A 24,000-nucleotide genomic window follows, 5' to 3' on the forward strand; every position below is an offset into this window, starting at 1 on the left:
GGTGTATTTCTTGATATTCCAATACTATCAATAGATCTAAATATCAACCAGGTGTTCCACAGGAACACCTCATCTGCTCAGGCTGTGCATTTCCCTACCGCCAGCAAGGCACAAGCTGGAGCAGCCGTCCAATACTCTGCTCTTGAAGTCTTCATGCTAGCAATTCCCATAGGAGTCAGACAGAACATGCAGAACATCCAGATTTTACACTTTAAAATGCTGCAGCTGAATGAGCACCTGCATGACCAAGGTAGAAGTGGCCCTGACTTGAAAGTGCCCACAAAATTTGACCAAATTTAACCAAATCCAAGTTCCTTTCTCCCTTGTACTCAGCTATCCAGACAGCACAAGGATTGCCTGTATCAGAGAAGTCACAAACTGCAAGAGTCCTGTTCCTGCACAAGAAGTGTTGCCTGCAGATATTATTCAAGGCAAAGAGCTAGAAAGGAAGGGATAGAGGAAACACTTCTCATGTTTTTCTGTCCTCATCAGGAAGCCTACTTCATAGAAAAACTTGAAGCCTGTGATGTCATAACCTATGAATTGTGGGCAAATTAAGATGGTCAAAATGGCGAGATACAAAGCAGAAATACTGCAGAACTGTCAATCAAGGTAGATGCTGTCATTAGGGTTCCAATACTGAATTTATATGAGAGCATGGAGAAGTCAGCCTAAGCGCTTGGGGCCTCAGTTTCCCTGGTTTCAATATCAAATGTGTCCATATCAGTTAATACTCTCAGAATTCTCTCCAAGGTTTTACATTATTATTAATTCATGGGCTTTGAAAAAAAAATTAAGAAAATTCTCATGAGACATGAAAATTCACAATGGCAAGGTTTTCAAGTATTTATTTTTATGAATGACAGCACTGGGTCCTGAAATCCTTGATACACCAGAAAAGGAAATACATTTGCATCAAGGGCAACCTCAAGTGATATTTCTGGAATCCAAACCATATTTTTAATTTTGATGATAAAGCATTATAAACACTGTCCCTAGCATAAATCATTTACAGAACTAAGTAAAACAAAAAGAAAACAAATAAAAACAATTTCTAAAAAGTTTTTTCTCAAAGTTGTTTATGACAAGGTTATTGTTGTTAATGCTGTCAAAGGGAAGGCAAGAATTAACAACCTATCAAAACAACTCTGTGAATGGCAAGGATTAAGAACTGCCTCTTTTCCAAGGAGATAAGAATATTCTTTCCCATCAAGCTATTCTGAATACTCTTTATGAACAATCACCTTACCCTTCTGGTAACAATGGGGTCTAGTTCTTTAGGATCATTGTGGCTGAGAGTCATGAGGTCAGCATTCAGAGTTCTAATACGCTGCAGTCGTAGGCGAATGTATCGTGCAGAAGTAAATTCCAAAAGCTTCTGTGAAGGATCATCAGCGCTAGGCCTACCATTGATCAGTGATGTGTGAATCTAAAAAGAAAGGCTGGCTTAATCATAAATATAATTGTGATTCGTTTGGAACAACATCAGTCTGAGAATCCAAACCACAGAACCTAAACTTCTTTCACAACAGCTCAAGATGGTGACATGTTAAACTACATAGAATTCTTTTTATTTCCCCATTGTCTATCTACAGATAAAATTCCTGCTTCCTGACTCACGCATTTCTGAAACCACCACTATCAGTTCATCATAGTCCCAAGACTCCTGGACTTTTATGGAGATAGCACAAAGAGAAGAACAGTAACAAGGCTAGTCCCTAGTTCCTGCAGTCTTCCTTCCTTCCCTCATTGAAATGGAACATGTAACTCTGGCCATAGGCACAGTTTTGTCCTTACAGATCTCTTCTCCACAAATAGAAAAGATCTTATTGCAAAATATAATATGGCACACATTCTCAATCTGGGGTCATTAATTCCCCTACCAGTGACTGGGCTGCACAGTCAGCAAGGAGCATTTGGTGATATGAGAACGCAGTGGGAAGCCACAACACAGATGACAATTAAAAGCGAGGGGCTGCCACCACAAATCCACTCATCTGGCCTCCATCTTTCTTACACAATTCTAATCAGCCCCCCTAAGATGACATTTGGTATCAAGCTGCACAGCTTACTCTGTGCTTCCTTCTTTCCAAAGTAACTTAGGAATACACAAGGATATAGTCTCATATGACCCTACAGTTCCTGCTCCATTCTATGGAAGAAATTGAAAAATGAGACCCTACAGGCAACAAACAAATGTTAAAGAGTTCACCTAGTGTCCATAACAAATGGGCTAGTCAGCTGCATTTTAGAGTTCATGACATATCCCCCTTTATGAGGAGTAATTTTGTCTCATATACTACTCTTGAACTTAATAGTTTTAACTTTGTCCAGTACAATTGTCAAATTGTTCCCCCGAAAATATTTCTAAATAATGAAGAATATTTTACTAGTGTTTAAAAAAACCCAAGCACTTAGTTCTGTAGTGGAGCTAGGGACTTCCTAGAGAGTAATTGTGTTATTTCAAAGACATACAAGGGGAGACTAGTAATGGAGGTCACATTCCCAAAATTATAATTTTGCCATTTATTGGTTACCACCATTCCATCTTAATATTCTAACACACTGTGTTCAAAGAATTCCACTTTTCTGATACCCCATTCATTTTCCAACTGCAGAATAATAGTTCTGAAAACCAAAACTTTTTCCAGGTCCAAACCTGCAAATTAACACCACCCTATATAGTGTTCAGTTCTCATAGAAACACAGAGAATTCTTCTAGCCCATTTCCTATGCCAAAGCAGGATTTACTAAATTTGTTAGTTGTTTGACCAATCTGTTCTTGAAGTCCACGGTTCGTGCTGACTCTACAATCCTCCAAGGCAATCTATTCCAGCCCTTTCTGGCTTTATTGTTAGAAATGTTCCTAGTCTCTAACCCATGTTTTCCTTGTTACAATTTCAGAACTCTTCTTGTATCCTGTCACAGACAGGACTTTTCCTCCTTGTACCCATGTTTTATGCAACTGAAGACTGAACCCGCCCACCACAGTCAGTCTGTTCTCTTTAGGAAAATTGGTGGCAACATATTCATTCGGGAGTCATGTTTTCTGCTGGAAATTGCAAGGCAGAATTGTTGGTCAAATATTCAAATATCACTGCACTGCTTCCACTGAAAAATTTAACATACATATAGTCAACTATAGATGTATTCTAGATTCTGTAATAATACACTATAACTTTTAGAGACAGTAAAGGAATCTTTCCAAGCAGGAAAAGACAAAAACAGTAGGGATAGTGACTAAGACACTAAAGAACAAATATAATGATTCTCCTCACATGCTGCTAAATTTGGCTAATATATTGCTTATATAAGCTTAAACACAGAGATATATTTGTATTACATTTTTTTTACTTATTTGTACCCCATAATTCAGGACCATTTTCAAATAACTGCATTTTAAGCCTTGGAATTCATCACAAGCCCTAACTTCATTATGTAAATTTCTGGAAGCAGATCTTCAAGAAGTATGAATCAAGCAAACAACAGAACTTACAGTAGAGCAGCTATACCTCTTCAAACTTGTAAAAAACCTAGCAGTCAAAATAGCACAATGTCTGATTTGGCAAAAAATGTTATTATTGACATCCACGTTTGGATACATGGTCATTTCACACCAAGACACTTCAAGCTGACTGCAGAACATCAGGATACTAAAAAGTGCTGGATATCTAACAAGTGCTGGATATAAGGCAGATGCTTATCAAGATCAGCTGGTCTGCAGGATTCATACAGGGCCATTCTTAAGTTGAACAGAGTGGCCAGAATCAATTACAAAGCACTAAATACATGTATTTTCAAAAGGATGCCAAGGGTCCAGGTTGTGAGATATTCTGTGCAGGGAATACTCCTGTCTGACAGACATTCCATTTACAATGAAACAGCCTGTCCTTTGTGAATGACAGGTTTTATGCATGTGTGTTTATCAATTGGTTGGATGTGTGGGCTGAAGCCAATTGGATGAGGTTCAACAAGGCCAAGTGCTGGGTTTCATGAGGAGCAGCTGAGGAAGCTAGGGTTGTTTAGCCTGGAGAAAAGGAGGCTCAAGGGGGATCTTATTGCTCTCTACAACTACCTGCAAGGAGGTTGTAGCCAGGTGAGTGTCAGTCTTCTCTCCCAGATAACAAGTGATACAACAAGAGGAAATGGCTTCGAGTTGTGCCAAGGGAGTTTCAGTTTGAAAATTAGGAAAATTTTTTTCAAGGAAAGGGTTGTCAAGCACTGGACCAGGCTGCCCAGGGAAGTGGTGGAGTTACCATTCCAGGAGGTATTAAAAAGACATCAAGTGTGTCACTTAAGGACATGATTTACTGGTGAACTTAGCAGTGGTGGGTTAATGGTTGGACTAGATGACCTTAAAAGTATTTTCCAATCTAAATGATTCTATGATTTTATGCAATACATTGAAATTTAATGCTGTCATTTTTTATGTTCTTATTTTTTCTGTTACTGTACTCAAAAAAAAAAAAAGGCATAATGTTTTGGATAGTGTGACCCAATTAATTACGTGTACCATCAGGAAAAATGAATGAGAAAAAAAAGTCACTAAACTGAATCTCTGGCATCCTTCGAGCTGGAGTTGTACGCTCTATTAAATGTACGTTACAAGAGGCACTGTTCGTATATAGCCAACCTAAAGGTTTTCTGGTTAATTATGTAGACAGGTTAAACATTTGATTGAAGTGAATGGGACTTGATGTTACTGAATTTCATCGGTTTTGCCTGCTGATAATTTCAAGTTTATGTGAATGTTTGACACACTTTGGCCCTTAGCTGCATACATTCCAATCTTTATTCAAGAAATAAAAACATACTGATTTCTATTAAGCTAAGAGTTACTAGCACTCTCAATGGGATAACGCCACATTTATTATCACAGTCATACATTATAGCATTCACAATATAATAACTGCTGGTTTTAATGTATCATTTCATTATGTGGCTGCCTCTATGTAATAAATTACACAAGTACCATGAATAGAGTTTGTTAAAAGAAAGAACAATCAACAGCGAGGCTGCACAACTCATAGCCCTTTTAATTATGCTACATCCCTGAAACAATGCCAAGGCTTGTTTAGGAGTTCCAGCTGTGCCAAGCACTTCAACAGTGTTTGCAGCTTTATCTCACACAACCAGGTGTTCCTAACACAAGAGTTTTTTCTCCTAAATTAAAAACCTGGCAGAACATAGAGCCCCTGTTACAGTCTTTCAGGATAAAGTAACTAATAATTCACAGCTAATAGCTACCATCAAATTATGTGGAAAGAGAGAACAAAGATCTTAGTAATGGGAATACATAGAGCCAAAGACATGTTTCATCCCAACATTTTAAAGTTTGCTTTTCTGGTACATGATATAAAGACAATACCATTAAAGAAGATTAACAGATCACCTGGTAGTGCTGATGGTGATGAACTCTGTAACTGCAATTAAAAGGTTTTCAAATTGCTATCAGTCCATGTTCTTCATCACAAACTACAAGTACAAAAACAAACATACCTCTCCATGTTCCAGGGGAACTAGTCTGGAGTAATAGGAGGTGCAGATCACTTCATCATCTCTCTTGTAAGTTGGCGGTCCAATTCTTGGAGTAATATTATAACGAGTTAAACATTCGGTATCACTAATTGCATAGTACTGCCATGGTCTGAACTCTGTGCCATCTATGGAGCGTTCCAAAATCCAGTTTCCAGGTCGTGGAGCATTAGCAGCTTTGATGATGACATATGCAACTTGAAAGACCTGAAAAAAATGCAAGAAGAAAATTTCAATACTTCATTATGCTCTAAAAGATCACTAGAAGCAAACTGGATAGTAAATTAAAAACTTTAAAAGCAGTTTACATAGGGAGAGAGTAAAATTTGGTACAGTAACTCTGGATAAATATTTTGCACAAACTTTTGACAAGGGGTCCATCTAATTGTGTTTAGGGCATCGGTCTATGCTGATGTAATAGTTGAAATCTATCTACACTGTATGTTTCAGGATTAGTTGGGTATAACATTCGTTCTGTGAGAAATGTGCTATTTAGCTTTTTTGAGCCATTGAGGGATTCAAAGATTTGTGTTTCGGTTGGGGTTTTTTTTATTTGTTTATTTTGTGTTGGTTGGGGTTTTTTTTACATAGATGCAGTCTAAAAAAACCTCTTTGTTTCATACTTTAGCTTGGAATTTAATCCTCTTTGTAATAGCATTTCTGATAAGTTTTTTACTCCCTATATTAAAAATTTCTGTGCATTCCATTTTCATTCTGTGTTAGTTATTTCAGCAGAAGACTACTTATAGACTGCTAAAAATACTAAGGGAGAAATAGGGTGAATATGACAAAAATAATGGTGACAAAATAGTTAATATTCTTAAATAAAGTCAAGATGTGTAAGAGCTATACAGGTATCTTGACTATTTTTTTAACAACCCTGGGTCCAAAGTGAAATCCCCATCCACACAACAGCACTGTTCATCCCTTCTGTGAGGAGGCAGAGCAGTAATTAAGTTCATATCACCTTTTAAATTACTTTGTCATGGGAGTTACACAACCCACACCGGCCCTGAACTAGCTACAGCATTAGACATGAACACTGAAGTGCACTTATTGCAAAGCTACTATCTTCTCCCTCACCCAATACCTACAATATCACTTCACTTAAAAAGGTTGCATTTTGCAAATTTGTAACACTTCTATACAGGAGTTTAATGTTTCATACACACTAGAGTATCAAGCCACATTTAGATGAAAGAAAAACTCTGTATTATTCAACCATCTCAGAGGAATGTATTCCCACTTGAGCAGACTGCCTGGTCGGCTGCTATTATCATCATAATTCCTGTCTGCATGTGCAGTATTAATACTACGTTGAGCTCCAATTTGGCTGAAATCAGTTCTTTCATATATTATAAATTCAAATTTTTAGGCTTTTGTTTTGCAATACACATTAAAGCCAGAGCAAGAATAGTACTTTCCACATAAAAGGAGGTTTTGATTTTTTCAAATGGGGAAATAAATTCCCAAAGATAAATAGTAACTGCATTGTGTATGCAATCAGGAAACTACTTTTGAAACAAGACACTCTTTAAGTGAACAGAACTTTGATTAGGAGGTCTTGCACACACAAAAAGGAAAAAAATTTGGTGATACTTATCTTCAGATGACTTACTAACTTTAACACCTTAAAAAAAGTAAAACAATCTCAATTTCTTGTTAAAATCAGACGGAATTTAACACATGATATTCACTTGGTCTGATTTTCTTTACAGGCACTTCCCTTTTATCCTCTGAGACATCAAGCAGACACAAACAGAACATTCCTAGTTGTTTCAATAAATATGAAAATTTACACAAAGTGAGGATTTTGCCTACTGTGACACTTCAGCAATGCAAGCAGAAGCAAACAAAAGGAGAAGCCAGCTCACTGTTTAGTTAGCCATCCAGTCTTAGAAATAAAATTTCTCTGGGGTCTATGAATCCTCTGTTGTTCAGCACAGTCTCAAAATTTGATTAAAGTTAGGTGAATATCAAGAATTATAATCCAGCTTCCATGAAGAGTTACTTTTAAATAAAACATCATGCCAACAATCTCAGACTGGAAAAAAAAAAAGGAAAAGCCAAAATATATGCTTTTAAAGGAAAAAGGAACATTATTTGGGCAGACTTCAAGTGAAGCAACTATATTCCCTATCTACAACCTGGATTTCATTGATTCAGTCAGAGGTAGTTGAGTTATATACCTGTTTCGCACTGAGCTTTGCACACGCAGAATCTGATGGATCGTCATTTTGGCACCCTGAACCTGAAGACACTTGTATGTGACAGGTGTCACTTGTATGGGTATTTTCTCCATCACAGATGAGAAGTTCAGAAAGCTTCAGAGAAGTTTTATTGACTGAGCTTAGGAACAGCTATGCACTTTATTTATTTATTTTTCCTCTCTGCTTGCTGTCATCAACTAAACTGCTTCCCTACTTATTACACAGTTGGCTGAACAACAAATGATCTACTTTTGATTACACTGAGATTTTTCAAGACCCATTATAGTCTGCAGCTGATGTGGCTAGTTTTAAATCCAGTTCCAACTAGTAACAATGAGCTATCCTTCATCACAAACTAACTGCAGTCACTGCTGCAGAAGCAAAAGATATTTACAAGAGTATGCAAGTTAAATTTACTTTAAATATCAAGTTTCTTGGTGAGGGGGGAGTGAAGGGAAAAGCCAATTAAAAATTATCATTTCTACAGCAACTGTGCACAAATTCAATGCACAATTCAATAAATTAATCTTTTCAAGTCAATGTTTTTCCAGGAAAACAGCAGCCATGGTTGGTACCCGAGACATCTAGGGATTGATCTTTTCTGTATGTGTACAGTTCACAAACAGCTGAAATGCAGATATTTAACAGTATAAACGCTAAAGAAGCAGTGAAAAAAATCAGTGAATGATTCTATAAACTTTTAAGTATGGGCAGTATAGAAAACCATTGCCTTCTTTTCCCGTGGATCCTCTCAACTCTCTTCCCTTTACACACATAGCTCATAGGTATCAAAAAATACTTCACAGGTAAATTCATAGGATAATGAATATCAGCAACACCAGGAAAATTCGTCAGTCCCTGAAATAATATAGGTTAAATAAAGAAACTAAGGATTTTCTATACATGCTCTTGGCCTCAAGAAATCAGAAGACAACCTATCAGTAGGAGGTATATTCTCAGGGATTATGTTTCCAAGTAAGGGAATGAAGCTGAAGGAAAGGATCAAGGTCATCCAAGTGTTTGCTGATGAAGATGCTTAAAGAATTGTCAGCAGGTAGGGGTTTTGCAGACCTCATATCCCACAAACTCTGCAACCAAGAAGTCTATGTAATGCAAACTGATTTTCCAACATCCTTTGAGCACACTTCTTCACAGAATTTTATAACTTCATTGGGTTTGAACATCACCAAAGGCAGTTTCACCAAAGGCAGTTTCTTACTGCTTTCCACATCCATTCAGTGCCCACCAACCAGCTACATGATAAACGTGAGCTGTGGGGCACAAGAGCTAATGATTTGTACACATTAATTTGACTGTATAACTTTCCAAGAACTAACTTCCTTATCGAACTACAAGGGTAAAAAGGGCAAGTCAAAGCAAGTTAACAATTCTCAAGCAGCCATAGATTAAAAGTGTCATTTTACAGGCATTTCAATCCTGACTGTAAAGATCAGCCAAATAAACTTGTTCTAAGGAACCTCTTCTTTGCAGCAGCTGAGTTCACAGTCAGCCAGCAGTGGGGACACATTAGATGCTAGCCACAAATCCCCATTTCCAAGGGCATGGTCAGTGCTCTACAACCCACACAGACAACACACCCTGGCAAAAACAATTTTCCTGGTAGTCTTTCTGGATAAAGACTCTCAGTTATATTTTTCAATATATGCGAATTGAAGACAACAACAGAGAAGATTCTGTCTTTGTGTAATTATGAGTATTTGAGCCCCAGGCTCCAAAAATGAAAAGCTAAAGGGAAAGATGAGTCCCAACATATTTTTTTTCTAAATTTCAGGAATATTTAACTAAAGAACAGAGGTACCAACTTCTACTTCAAATCTACATCTTAATTCAAATCCAAACTCCACCTGACCTTGAAAAAACCTGAAAGGAGTATATGATTTTAGAACCTCAGGATTAACTTCAGTATCCTATTGATGAGTGAAGAAAGGGAATCTAAAAAGCAGCTAAGTATGTTTTTCAAACAGCATGACCAGTCCTGTGGTGAAAATGTTTATTACAACTAACATTACTTCACATATTTAAAATGAAACTGCAAAATTTATTCAGTTCAGCGTTGTCAACATATATAAACCTGGTTACAAGAAAAGCTTCTTTTTCTCGGATTTCATTTTGCTGTCTAAAATAATCTGTGCAAACCCTCAAAGAGTAGAAGACTACACAAAGGGATATTTTAAATATTAGCTTATACTGTCCACAGAAATGTCTTTTTAAGGGATAAAGATAGCTTCGGTCTCTTAGAGACTGTGAGGCCTAGCAATTGTTTGCAACATTTTGCTCTGAGTGTTCTGTGATGTTAAAAGTGCAAAATACACTAAATTCAGCACAATTTCTAGTCTCATTAATTTTATTTTCTTGAAGATTTTGATTCATTATGTGCAGTCGTTGTTTTGGAATAGAAGGAAAATTCATTTTACTTAAGAATTGCCTTGTAAGAATGTACAGACGAACACCCTGAATCTTGCATCATCAGTTTTACAAAGCCACAAAAGGCTTTTAAGGTAGCTTGCCACATACAATAAATTAGCATTAGTCCAGTGATGTCAACAGAATAATATTTTTTTACATCAGTAAACAATGTATCTCTACAGAAATCTGTTCTTGCCAGTTCATTTCAAGATTAAAGCTTTGTACAAATCAGATATTTACATTCTTTTTTACTTTCTAATAGAAGAAACTACAAATTACTCTTACATCAGCCTGAGTGGCAATCCAGTATCATAAAATATTCATGAGCTACAACTTACTCAGAAGTGGAGTTGTTTTCTCAACTCGATACTATGGGTCTTCTAAGAAGAACTGGTGTTGCTTTACAATTCAAGAACTTTTATGATATTCAAACGTCTGCCATTTTGCTATGCCAAGTATACAGACTACATTTAAATACCTTTAAAAGTCTGAAGCATGATAATAAAACTGAGGCAAGTAGTCTTTGTTTAATGGTGTCATAGATTAATATTTTACAGCTGCCCCAATCACACCACGTAAATATGCAAGAGTCAGCATTTATTAAAATCATAATTTCATAATATAACTGTCCAGGGGAGTCAAACTCAGACAAAAATGCTGTTTTTATCAAAAACTGATGCTATGCATTTTGTTTCTGTAAAATTAGCAATGTAGGAAACACAAGGTCATAAATCAAATCTTAGTGTCTTGTACATCAATACAACACCTCATTGCTAAACTACTCTTTCCCCAGTTCTGGATCACTGCCAGATCCCCAGTTCTGGATCACATTTAATGGAAAGAGGGAGCTGGGGTGGGGTGGTGGTGGAGTGTGTGGGAAAGAAAGACGATCAAACATCTGGATCCTGGAAAAACTGAAAGGCACACTAGAATAAATGTACCTAGTTGTTATTATGTAAGTGAGCTAAAGAATCCTGACATAAGCCCTAGCTACTCTTATAAAATGCTTAGCATTAGCTATAAATAGCACAGATTCCACAAAGAAGGAAGATCAAAACAGCAATTTCAATATTGCTTTTATTAGCCAGCTCTCTTCTCTTAATGAGATTCCATCAAACTGCTTTTCAGTCCAGCTGTTTTTAGACTAAATAAACTAAGTACAAGGTAGGATATGAGCTGAAAGAATATCCTCTATTCCCTTCACCTTTGAGCCAAGAGATGAGTACAGCCTTAGAAATTCACAAAGGGTAAACTGGAGTGGATTTTCACCAGCTAAGGGAATCTTCCCCATATTTGCCAGACAAGGCTATGTTTCAACACTCACAAACCCAATTGCTTAGATTATATCTCTAAAATGTACAATGATAACAATCCCAAGAAACAATCAAATCCTCTTAAATCTAGAACTTCTGGTAATTACAAAGGAACCCACCATGAATATGATCAGATGGTCATTTTTCACATCATGAAAGGGCACTGCTCTCTGGCAAGGAAAGTTGAAGGACTTGTTTACTTTAATATGCTATTTAACAGATTTCATGCACAAAGCTTGAAATGTAAAAAAAGAAGTACCAATGCTAAAGTTATATTGTAGCCCACCTAGTTACAGATACTGTCTTTCAGGAATATTTTTAAAGGTCCTAGAAGAGTATTTTAACTCATTCTCAAGCTAATGTATGAAGTAAACAATTACTAAAATCACTAAAGTCCTTCATACACTTTTCTTTTGTGTTTTCTTTACTTGTGCTGACTCGCTTAGAGTAAGCACACCAAGTCAGCTCTAATAACTCATTGACTTCAAGCAATCTTTATTAACCAAATCCTTTCTCACAGAGCATAATTTACATTCAGTTTGCATAGCCCTAGATGCCTTCTCTCTCTTAAAGTCTCTAAGGAAAACACAGAAGAAAGGCCCCTTAGGGGAAACTTTTCAAATCAAATTAGTGAAACTAAGCGTGGGTCAGGAGAGGAAAGATGTGCATGTGGTGAAACATCAACAGCACTAAAACTGGAGAATAGAAGATTTAGAGAGCAGCTCAGCTGGTCTGTTTCCAAAGTGAAATTGTTCTAGGAGGATAAAAACTAAGGCATTCCCTCCTTCATTTTTCCTTCCTGTTTGTCCATCTACAAACCAAACACAAAGCTAATTCTTCAAACAACAAGAAAGTCTTATCCAAACCTTCTGTCACTGACAAAAGACACCCTGTGATTATTTTCCTAAGAGTTCTGCTTTCTAATTAAAGAGCAAACTAGGCACTTGCTTAACCTATGCTTCATTTGAAAACATCAAAGTTAAACCTTCTGTTTTAATCTTTAAAATAACTTTCAAACTGGGTCTAGAGATCTTGCAAAAGCTTCTTACCAACTGTACACCTCAAGTATGCATTTCTTAGTAAGTAACAAAGCTTCTTCCAGAGTTTGGAAGCATCCCTGTATTAATAATGAATTGTTGAGCTATGATTTTCAAACAACTTAGTTAGCCCAGTGCATCAATATGTTCAAAGCAAAACACCAAGAAAAAGCCAAGAAAAATACATTTTCTTCAGCAATTGTTTTGTCTTTTCTTGGAGCAGGGCAAAAGTCTTCTGATTCTTCCATCTCTAACAGACAAACTAATAAATTAGCAAATACTCTGTACAGTTGAGCAGTCTAAGAATGATGAACCCCTCCAGGTTTGCCCATGAAGTGCCAAAACAGAGGAACCAACTTCTGCCCAGACAGTTCCAGATTCCCCAGGGTCAGAAATCACTGTTTCAGAAATATAATCCCTAACTCTTCAGAAAAGCTGACAGCAAAAGGTCAATACAGAACATTTATTCCCAGTGCTCCTTCCAGCAAGATGGTGATCAGAATCAAGTCAGAAAAGAAGCACAGAAAGTGGCAAATCAACTTTTCTTTTAGCAGCACCACTTTTGCCCTATTTTATGCATGTTTTGCACTGTAGTCCTTAAGAATATCCCTCCAGTGAGGAAAGTCAGACTTCCTAGGGTTCTGGATATCCTGCAATTGAACTTTTTGACATTTTACACTTCAATCTGACCATTAGGTTACAGTAACAGGTTTACATATTTAATGTAAATATGCAAAAACACTGAGAAATTTAAAAAGTTTAACTTGCGACCTACTGTGAGATTATTGATGTGAATGCAATAACCCTCCAGTCACTTACTTTTCTCTCTGAAACTCATTATCTGAGTTACAATACCTATGGATCTAATACTTGGAAGTATCATGTGCTGTTATCTTACAGCAAATGGTGGTATTTCAGCTATGTCCTACTCCACGTTATTTACTCTTTTTAAGAAACTGTACAACAATCAGGTGATGGGCTGACAGTTATAGTTAATAAACAGAAACAAATGTATCCTCACATATAAAATCTGTCCTTAGGCCAATACCCTGAAAACGCTGCTGCTTCAAAATAAGTCCTTGATAACAGAGACTTCAAGTAACTCGTAAGAAATCAAAGGTAGAGGAACACAATATCAGAGGACTGCTGGAGAAAAGACAGAAGGGTCAGGTAGAGGGAAGTTATCAAGACATAAGGAATTGGTACAGATGGAATAGGTTACCAAAACAGAAGAAATATGGATGAGAGTTAAAAATTCTCATCCACACATATACAATAGTTACTGTGCCACTACAGGAAGTCTGACAGGAACAAAATCTTCAAGATGCTCTAAGACAATGATTGAAAACCACATCTGTTTAAAATCAGTTCATATTAGCATATTTAACCAAAGTGCTATTGAAGAGTTAACTCATACATATCCTACCACCTAAAACACAGAGGAGCTGCAATCAATTGCATTGGCTTATATCTACATACATTTAATTACACTCATCTAAATGTTACTCACCTGCCTTAAATCCAAGGTGATGGTGACCCAGTGGTATTGCCTTCCATTCTGAATGCTGGGACTCTGCCACCAGTTATTGGTACCATCAATTGCACTGGAAATTGGGTGCTGCTCTGTTTCAAAGCAAAATAATTAAACATCTCTTGGAAATAAATCTCACTGCAGTTTTCTAACCCAGCACATTTATTTCACACTGAGCACAATTTCTTCCTGTCATAAAAAAGTAAAAGCTGATATCTGCCCTCAGACAATAAGGCTGTCATTGGATCCTGTAGTGCTCAATGGTGATAGAAGGTGCTCACACTTTACATCCGCCCTTTGCTCAAAGGTAGTTGCACTCACGTAGTAGAGAGACTAAAACTAAAACATATTTGACAGCAATACACTCTGTATTCACGAGGAACAGTTAAAAGAAAGACACAAACCGATGAAACAAAAAAAGAAACACGTGAAACTTGCCTTTGGGATTGGCACTGTGACTGTCACAGACACGGCACTGGGCGTTGCGGAGGGGCCGTCCAGGGACATGCTCCACCAGTTTGCAGAACATCTCTGGTCCCTTCTCCCCACAGGTGGCATTGGTGGAGATGTGAGCATTGCTGGCCAGGTTCAAAATGGCAGGGAACAGGCCTTGCAAGAAATAATGTGACATTGTAAGACATGCAAAATTGGCACCCTGACAGCAATATCCCTGTTATTTCACTCCACATTTGCATGCTTTATTCTAAGGAAAACAAGACTTTTTGCAAACCAACTTTCCCAGTTGGAACTCTTCCTTTGCATTGTGAATTGATCAAAACCAGGAGGGCAACTGGCCCACTGCCAGAAGCAAGGAGGGACTGTGCAGCACGCACTCAGCTGGTATGGAAACCAGCATTTAACAGGAGCTCTCTGCAGCAGCAGCAACACCACCAGCCTGAACAACATGCTCCAGACTTGCAAGATTTAAGGACTGAACTTTAGCCCTTTGCTACAGGCTCTTCTCAGTCTTTGTAAAGTCCAAGGCAAATTGTGCTTGCTACTTATTAATCTTTACACGAACACTTTACTGTACTTTCAAATGGGGTTGTTCTCGTGCACTGGAATAATGTAACAACAGATGAAGGGTTTCAAGATTACTACTACCAGACTAGGAATGCTCAGCCTTTTCTAAAAGGAGTTAAGTTTTACTTTGGCTTGAAAGCTACTGATAAAATGTCAAGAATACTGTATGTCACAAAAGTTAAGCACAGCTTCTCAGCAATGTTGTTATCAGTTTCAAGACATTCGTCCTGAGCTATAAAGCTTTTATTTCTTTCATAGTTATGGTGTAACAGATATTCCATTTCCACTCAGAAGCAACTCTAAAAAACAGAAATTAATCTGAAAAGTCCTGTCTTTAGAGATTTCTGCCCACTGGGCAGAAATCAAAGCTAAGAGCCTTGGTATGATGTAATGAGTGCCACAAGAATTGTCAGTGTTGCAATAGCAAAGTATGAAAATCACATTTTTCTTCTGTTATAAGGAATTCTGAAAACAACAAAAAATAACACCTAGTCATATTTGGGAAAATATAGGCCTTTTTCACTAGTAAACCTGTATGAATTATTTTATTTCATTATCTACAACATACATCAAAACAAACTAATATCAAAATTTTGCTTTTCTTAGCTGTTAATGCATATAAATATCTCAAATGCAGGTGCCAAGAGGATGATAATAGGTTCTTTTCAGTGGTACTCAGCAATAGGATGAGAAGCAGTGGTCATAAACTAAAACACGTGAAGTTTCATCTCAACATGAGGAAGAACTTCTTTACATTGAAGGTGGCAGAGCACTGTAACAGACTGCCCAGGGAAGCCTTGGAGTCTCCCTCTCATGTTCCTGTGTAACCTGCTCTAGGTGATCCTGCCTTGGCGGGGGGGGGTTGGACTAGATGATCACTTCAGGTCCCTTCCAACCCTAACAATTCCCTGATTCTGTGTTCTCAACAAGGCAACATTAAATATCCCTTTAAAGAGTCTTTGCCCAGTAATTGCATTACCCTGGAAAGCCTGGAGAAAAGTTTCAGTGTTGTTTAAGACTTGCCTTCAGCTATTAAAAATCTGGCTAAATCGTAACCCTCTGTACCACAGTATGAATTACAAATGGTGTGTTTTCAATTGTGCTATACTTGAAACTTAATAGGAGAGAGACGGAGTTTTTTATTTGTTTGAATCCTGACTTAATTTAAGTTAAATCCAGACTAGGTCAGATGCCTTGTTCTCATGATACCTAAATCTGATGCAGATGAGGATGCTAAAGTCATCCTATTGATCACTTTAGTGAGGCTCTTTTGTCAGCAACGTGCTTTCTGCACAAGCTTCTCTCACCTCTTACAATACATGTGCAGTGTAGCTCCAGATCTATAGCTGAAAGCAAAGAAGAAATACCACCCCCTGTTTTCCTATTGGACAAGAAAGCTCAGTGGTGGAAGAGGGTATCTTTTCTTACATTACTCTCCAATTACATAAAATCTTCCTTATTCAGTATTCATTACTGTTCACGCAGGGGTCTATCAACCTGTCTTCAAGAGCTATCCATTCATTTCCAGGTCATTCACTACCTTCACTCACGTTACAAAGTAGCCCTGCCATTTCTTTCCAGGATCATTTGTTACAGTGACATAAGTTATCTCCAATAAACTTTGGTACTCGGACTTGTGCCAAAGGAATAGCAAAGATATCTCATGATGAGTTTTCTGGGTCCCACAGAGATAAGAAGAAAGAACACTTCAACAATCCAAGTGAGTTGCACTGGAGTTTGGCCCCAGAATCCAAATAAAGAGTTTGTTAGCTTTACTCTGCAAGGTACTGCATCTCTTCAAATCCTACTTGATTATGTTCACCTCTGAGTCTCTTTAACACAATTACATACCAGGTGAACTGCAAAGGTGCAGCCACTGGTTTCAGGGAAGATTGAGAATAGTGTGGAAGATGATTTATTAAGAAACAATAAGCATCTGCAATAAAAAAAATGGAAAAAAGGTAAATTGCAAATAAATGAGTTGCATCTTTAAAGAACTTTGTTCCTCTTCAGTCTTTTATTAAGAAAATCCAGGCACTCAGAGTTTGAAGTTCAAAAGCTCTTACATGCTCCTCTGCCAATCTCCATCCAACCTCTGCCTCCCCCCCGCCCCCCAAAAAAACCCACACCAAATATCTGGTAATATATATTGTTATTGCTTCTAGGAAGAAGTAGGTATGATAAAGATGAGCAATCACAGAATCCGTCACTTAAATGAGCCCTTTACAGATAACAGGTGACTGTGGTCATATCCCGCTATAAAATCCAAGTGGCTGTAACAGACATAAAACCCCAGCAGAAGATCCCATGTTTCATTAAACTGAACTTTTGGCAAATTATATTTGCGCTCTTGAAGACATCACAGAATCACAAAATCATTTAGGTTGGAAAGGTCCTCTGAGATAATCAAGTCCAACCTTTGGCGGATCACTGCCTTGTCAACCTGCCATATCCAGTCATTTCTTGAACAGCTCCAGAAGCAATGACTCCACCACTTCCCTGGGCAGTCCATTTCAATGTTTAACAACTCTTCCTGTGACGAAATTACTCCAAATATCCAACTCGGACCATGCTGGCACAGCTTGAGGCTATGTCCTCTCATCCTGTCGCTAGTTGCCTGGCAGAAGAGGCCGACCTCCACCTTGCTATGACCTCCTTTTAGGTAGTTGTAGAGAGTGATAAGGTCTCCCCTGAGCCTACTTTGCTCCAGGCTAAACAACCCCAGCTCCCTCAGCCACTTCTCATAGGACTTACTCTCTAGACCCTTCATTGATGTAACTTTTACAGTTGTCTATCTAAGGTATAGCACAAATGATTGATTGAATTGGATTTATCAAATTATTCTCACTAGAAAGGAAGGCAAGTGCTACATATAAAACCATCACTGTTTCACTGCTGAACTTTCAGGCTTCATTATCACATTAGATGACTGAAGTTTCGAACCAGCCTTGAGAGATGGTGACAGAGCCACATGAATCTGTACAGAATTCAACAGTAGACTTCTCAGCTCACTAATCAAGTTTGATTGACTATATTCTATTTGTAAAAATACCTTGCAATCAACTTTGCACTTAAGTATTTGCTACTTCGTGTTTCCACCATTGGGCCCATCTCTGTTTGGGAATTTCAGTTCAGCATTTTGCAAGAGATGGTGGTGGTCCTGAGAAAAGCTGGAAGAATTTTTAAATCCAGCTCATTCACTTCTAACTGCTAGCCAGCTCTTTTCATGGTAAAGTGAACTCTGTAACTCAATTTTTTTTTCCCAGCTATTCTGCTGCTCATTTGCCCCAGAGATTCACATACCTCCCAACGCCAGAAATTGAAGTGTACAGACGTTAATTTGACCTTGAGAAAGAATAGCAACTGGTTCACTACAGCTCAGCACAAAAGCCAAGCACGTTTAAATTAGATGTTCAAGCAAGTTGCTCTATTTTGTAAGGACTTGGTTTTAGACAGATGTGTGACTAAAGCTCAGTAGAGGAGAACTGAAAAGCTGAGTTGGTACTGTCAGAATTATGTCATTCAGAGTTTTCCTACAGGAAAGGCAAAACAGCCCAAGCTCAGAAAAAGCAGAGGGAATCACGTTCATACTAAGGTGATCTGCAATGTGGATATGACAGAATTTGTCACATTCACATTCCACAATGTTCATTTCTTCAAGAAATGCCAATAAGGAATAATTCAAAGGCTGGATGGATTTGTCGTATGCATAGCTCAGCAGGCAGACCTTATGGTGAAGGACATCACATTAATATCTCACCAAATGTTACAGAAAAGGCTTATTCATAATGAAGACAGTTGTAATGTATTTAGATGATGAACAGGTGGTCGGCATGTAGTATGCCAGGAAAAAGGAAGATGGGCAAAGAGCTTTAAGGCAGATGAGGCAGTCAATTTCTATTTTATGGGCTTCAATATGCCTATTGACTCCAATTCTTCAGAATGAATGAGAACAGTTGGAGCACGCAGCTTACTGGGGCAGATTCAAAGTGCTGACAACTCACACAAGTCATCATGGATTGATACACATCATCGCCTAAGTAAAAGACGGCTGTAGCCAGGACAGCTATCTCTCTATTGTTAAGTTAATGGTCGATCATACCACTTGCACTTCTTTAGGAATTATTCTACATTAAATCAGGTTCTACAGAAATCCTCAAAAGCTCCTCATTGCAGATGTAATTAGCATCATCTTTTGCCTGGAGACTCAATTTATTTCTTTGTGGTTTTATAAGTTTTTACTTTGTTACAGATACAGACTACCAAGCACCCCTGAAGTTTTCACCAAGAAGCATTTCAAGGATTAAGGACATTTCCAGGGTTCTGGCAACTCCAGCTGTGACAAATACATATCTGTTGCCTCATTCTGGATACACCTGATCTACTGCACATGAACAGATCAATTCCTTAGTACTTGTGCAGTGGGTCTGACATACCCTGGACTTGTTGACCATTTTCTCTAGCTCTGAGATCCTGTCCATGTACAGCAGCATCCATGCACTCCAAAGACATTAGACTTACTCTCCACGCTCAGTCCACAGCACATACACATCACTAATGCAAATATGGAAACCATATGCACTTGTGTGCCATTTATTTTTTCTCTCCCTTATATTGAAGAATTCACAGTTTAGGACCCTTGGCTGCATTCTGTACAGCTAGATTTAAATGAAACCCCAATTCTATTTTCTGATTAATGATTTTTTCTCTTAGGAAATTAATAGTATTTCATCACTGTTCTGTTTTGGGTAGAAGAGAAGTGGATTTGGGCATTTTGGTAAAACCCATGCATCACCTGTGTTTTTGACCACGTTTGACTGTATGGATTCTCACAATGTGACAGAAAGGTTGAAAATACTTTTCACAGATGGCATGTAGAAAAAGGGATACAGTCCCCAGAATAACAATCTTCCTAGCAGAGGCATAGCTGATTAAAATAATTTCTTTTACAAACATAGTTGTAAAAACAGAAGGATGCACATAAGAGTTCTGCTTTACACAGGCTTCACTATATCAGCACATATGTTTAATAAGCACAATAAAGATGATAATATCTTTACAGAAACGCTACATTTAAGACAGCTTCCTCCTGAACCCAGATTCACTGATCTGTCTGATATTCCTTAGAAGCTGAATAAATTACAGAGGTGTTTGTTGTTTTTTGGAATTTGTTTGCTTTTTTTAAGAAGACAAAAACTGATGGGAAATGAACACGAGATTATATGAAGCAAGCCACGAACTCAGTCCAGAAGGTGATGTTTTCTGGATTGTTCATCAGTGTATACAATGAAGACTCCAAACCAGACTTCAGTGACCAACTCTACTGAGACATTCAGCAATGCAACAGCCTGATTTCTCTTCAAGCACTTTGGCTTTTTAGTGCTGAGCGTAATAAAGTAGTAATCTGTGAACAAAGTAGATCTGACTTAAAAAACAAAGAGCTGATGTGTGCAGTAACAGTGAGCTTTTTATTGTGTCATTTCTCAGAACACAGAAATACTTGAAGGGGTCTTATCTCATTTGCAAGTTTGCATTTTTAAAAATGTTAAGGCAATCAGTAGTTCATAACAAGCAGGCAGTGTTGAAGTTTGCTCACAAGCAATTGATTCCCCATTTACTGAAAACATTTACAGAGGACACAGTGATAGTTGTTCAGAATAGTTTGATGCACTTCAGGAAAACAGAAAGGACTAAGGACAAAGCGTAATAAAATGTCACAGTATTAGAATGTATAAAATATGTAATAGTATTACACTGTAGAAGTTGAGATTACATTCTTTATAACATTCTCAGGAAGTTTTCAATAGCACAGACTTGTTTTAGTTGTTCTGTCTTATTCAAGTTTTGGATTAAATGAGTTCACTAAATGAAAGCCCTGGAACTATCAGGCTTGGGTTCAGATTCCTAGCCCGCTCAATAGATTTGCCCTCATTATGTTTTACTAGCAACATTCCCCAGCTTAACCTTTTCTATACACTTTCATCAGAATCCTATCCCATCATCACATCAAATATCTAGGCTGATTTCCTTCAAACAAATGGGCTGAAATTGCTAACTTCTAACTATGGGAATTAAGGCACTAATTCCCTGTTCTTAAGAGTCAGCAAGAAATATGGTGTATAACATTCAACCTGCCTTATAATCCACTTTGTGGAAAGACGATCACTCCTTTTTCTGTAGCTCTCCAAAGAGGAAAATTTCTGCTAGCACAACACCAAGTTCACAGGAACTAAGGGGTACGTTGGGGGGTTTTTAGCAAAATCTCTGCAAACTATAATTTGCAGTGTTTAGATTAAATTACTTCAGATTAAGAAGAAGCCTCTACCATGACTATCTTCTACTAAAACGGGTTCTCTATTTCTTCTCATACCATAGAGCAAAGCTGACTAATGTGTCACAGAAATACAGCTGGTGAAGATTACATTTATTTAATTCAATCATGTTTCAATGTAAGAACATACTAAGTTTGTCTATTCTCAAGAGCTTCCAATGAAGGATATTCCTCAACCCCTCTGATAAGTCTACTCTGGTGCTTTATCACCTTAAAAGCTACAAATTTTCAGTCTTCTTTGCTGTATTCATGATCTGCCATGATCTTGATTACAGCTTTTGTTTAACCAAAAGGTTTTTATCACACACCCTTTTCTAGACCAGGTAAACAACCCTCTCAATCCTTCCACAGTCAATTTTTTAAACTTATCCTTCTGAATTATCGGTAGTCTGCATTTCTCCAAAAGTGTGGCTCCTCAGACCTCAGCAACCAGCTAGAGTAGAGTTTCTTAAATTCTCCACAGTTTTGTTAACACACACGAAAATAAGTTTTGGGGTTTTTTGAAAGATACTACAGTTCACTTTGCATTGCACGCTAAGGTAAGTAAAGATCCTTGTCTGCTGTACTGCAGACTGGTCAGTCATGAAAGAGAAGTATACTCCCCATCAGGCCCTGGGATTAGCTCAGGTTATCTGTAAAACAGATTACTTGGCAGTCATTTGCTGAACACTCAAACACTTGCTTTCAGAACAATCAGCTGACTATTTTACAGCTGTGATTCAGTCAAGCTTTTGCAAACTACACTCAAACAATCCAAGTGAACCACCAAAAAAAAAAAAAAAAAGGAGAACGAGGAAAAAAAAACCGCATTACAAAAGTAATGTTACCAAAAACATTCTGCTTGAACCCTGCAAGCTGTTAGAGCACAAACAAGCTACAGAGGACGAAACCTTGCCCCTTCTTCTAAATGGCAAAGGCTTCTCTGCCAAATATTTTCTGTGGTTGCTTATGTGCATTCAGTATTATTAATAAGAGGCTTAATGCAGACAGGGTACTGCAGCAAAAGCCTATCGCCTACTGTGGTCTGCCTTGGGCTAGATTATGTGCTAATTAGCATTCAGTGCTCAGAAGTGTACTGAAGAGAAATATAACACTACAAATTAATAAAGTTAACAAAGTAAAAGTTATAACACTACAAATTAATAAAATTCTGTGAAATTCAGTCTGCAAACACAAAAGGCAAAAGTTTACTCATTCAAGAATGAATACCAGCTGTACTATTCTCCCACGACTAGTTCCCTCCATTTAGTTTGTGGAGGTTAAAGAGCAAGTGTCTGGCATAACTTGCATGTCTCCCTTAAAATTCCCAAACACCAGTGTATGGCCAGGTTGATGGCCCTGATGTAACAGAATTTGAACAAGGCAGAAAGTGTTTTTTCATTTCCAAAACAGGGCAGAAAACCTGAATCCTTATAAAATTTTAAATTTCAAAGCATGTGAAGCATGCTATAGATATAAGGCAATGGAACACTAAGGTAAAGAAAGAGTAAGAAAAGCATTGTGTCCCAACTAAGTGCTATTGCAAGATGCTAAATTTCCCAATATGCAGTATTGGGAATAGGAGTATCAGGAACACGAATTAAAATTAAGGAATTATCAAAGTCGCTGAAAAGTTTGTGACAAAGTTGTCTGTAACAAAGAAATCCCAGACTTCCAGATCAAATGTTTAGAAATGGAAAGCCAACTAATACCAATACATCTGCAGAAGAAACTGAAATTTGTCATCTCAGTTACACAGTAACTAATGTTTACTTACACAAAGTATTAAGGTTTTTAATACCACAGATGGGTTAGATACTAGTTTAGGCCGAATACTAACACTAAAAATATCTGTTAGACTACAAAGCTAAATGTTAACAAGTCAGCTGGTGCAAGCTTCACAATGCCCTACCTTCCAGTCCATCGCATGCTCAGTTTGAAAACACAGATGTAGATCACACAGAGACTGTGTCACAGCACATGTACTTAAATTACAAGTAGAGAGGATAAGGATGCAAAGACACGGATCAGGGTGCAAATGCTTAACACTGAAGGAGTTGGAGCTTTTCAGCCCCATCCAGAGATTCCTACAAATGAGCTACCTTTTTCCTTAAAGGAGTGCATATCATCTTTGACAGCCTGAGAATAGAAAACACTGGCAAACACAATAGGTTTAATAGCTAACACACCAGCCCTTAAATGTGGTATCTAGTATTATGTCTTGGTACTTTCATAAATTTTAGGGATCTAAGGCAAAAACCCTAAGTTCCTAGCATAACTAAAAGAGTTCTACCACAGAAATGTTTAATACTTTCAATATTGGCAGTAACTTGCTGCTTATTTCAATCAGAACAAACTAAGGAGTAGAAGAAAGAAAACTAGCTTTCATGCTAGTTTTCAGCATCAGACAGAACAACTTAATAGAAAAGGTGGGTAATTTGTGAGTGCTCTGTCATTCATTTTCAAAGTATAATCAATATTTCTTCTGTCAAGTCATGTCTTGCAAGTATTGATTTTTTTTAATGTTGCTGGCCTGTTCAGGAATCTGCCCAGAAATTGTCACAGCATTTACACCAAAGCAAAAGAGCCAGAAGTTGACAGACGGGCAGGCTGC

General features: G+C 37.7%; 1 protein-coding gene across 1 annotated transcript in view; it reads right to left on the minus strand.

Moving 5' to 3' along the window:
* LAMA1 (laminin subunit alpha 1) overlaps nt 1–24,000 on the minus strand; it is a 99,987-nt gene that overhangs the window by 64,044 nt on the left and 11,943 nt on the right. Inside the window, exons 2-5 of the mRNA XM_027676316.1 lie at nt 14,492–14,662; nt 14,033–14,145; nt 5,500–5,742; nt 1,250–1,429 (exon numbers count right to left, since the gene is read on the minus strand). Coding sequence (XP_027532117.1) covers nt 1,250–1,429; nt 5,500–5,742; nt 14,033–14,145; nt 14,492–14,582 — 627 coding nt within the window. The 5' untranslated portion in view covers nt 14,583–14,662. The remainder of the gene's footprint in view (nt 1–1,249; nt 1,430–5,499; nt 5,743–14,032; nt 14,146–14,491; nt 14,663–24,000) is intronic.

Source organism: Neopelma chrysocephalum, unplaced genomic scaffold (assembly GCF_003984885.1).
Source record: "Neopelma chrysocephalum unplaced genomic scaffold, ASM398488v2 Primary Assembly neopelma1_22, whole genome shotgun sequence".
NCBI lineage: Eukaryota > Metazoa > Chordata > Aves > Passeriformes > Pipridae > Neopelma > Neopelma chrysocephalum.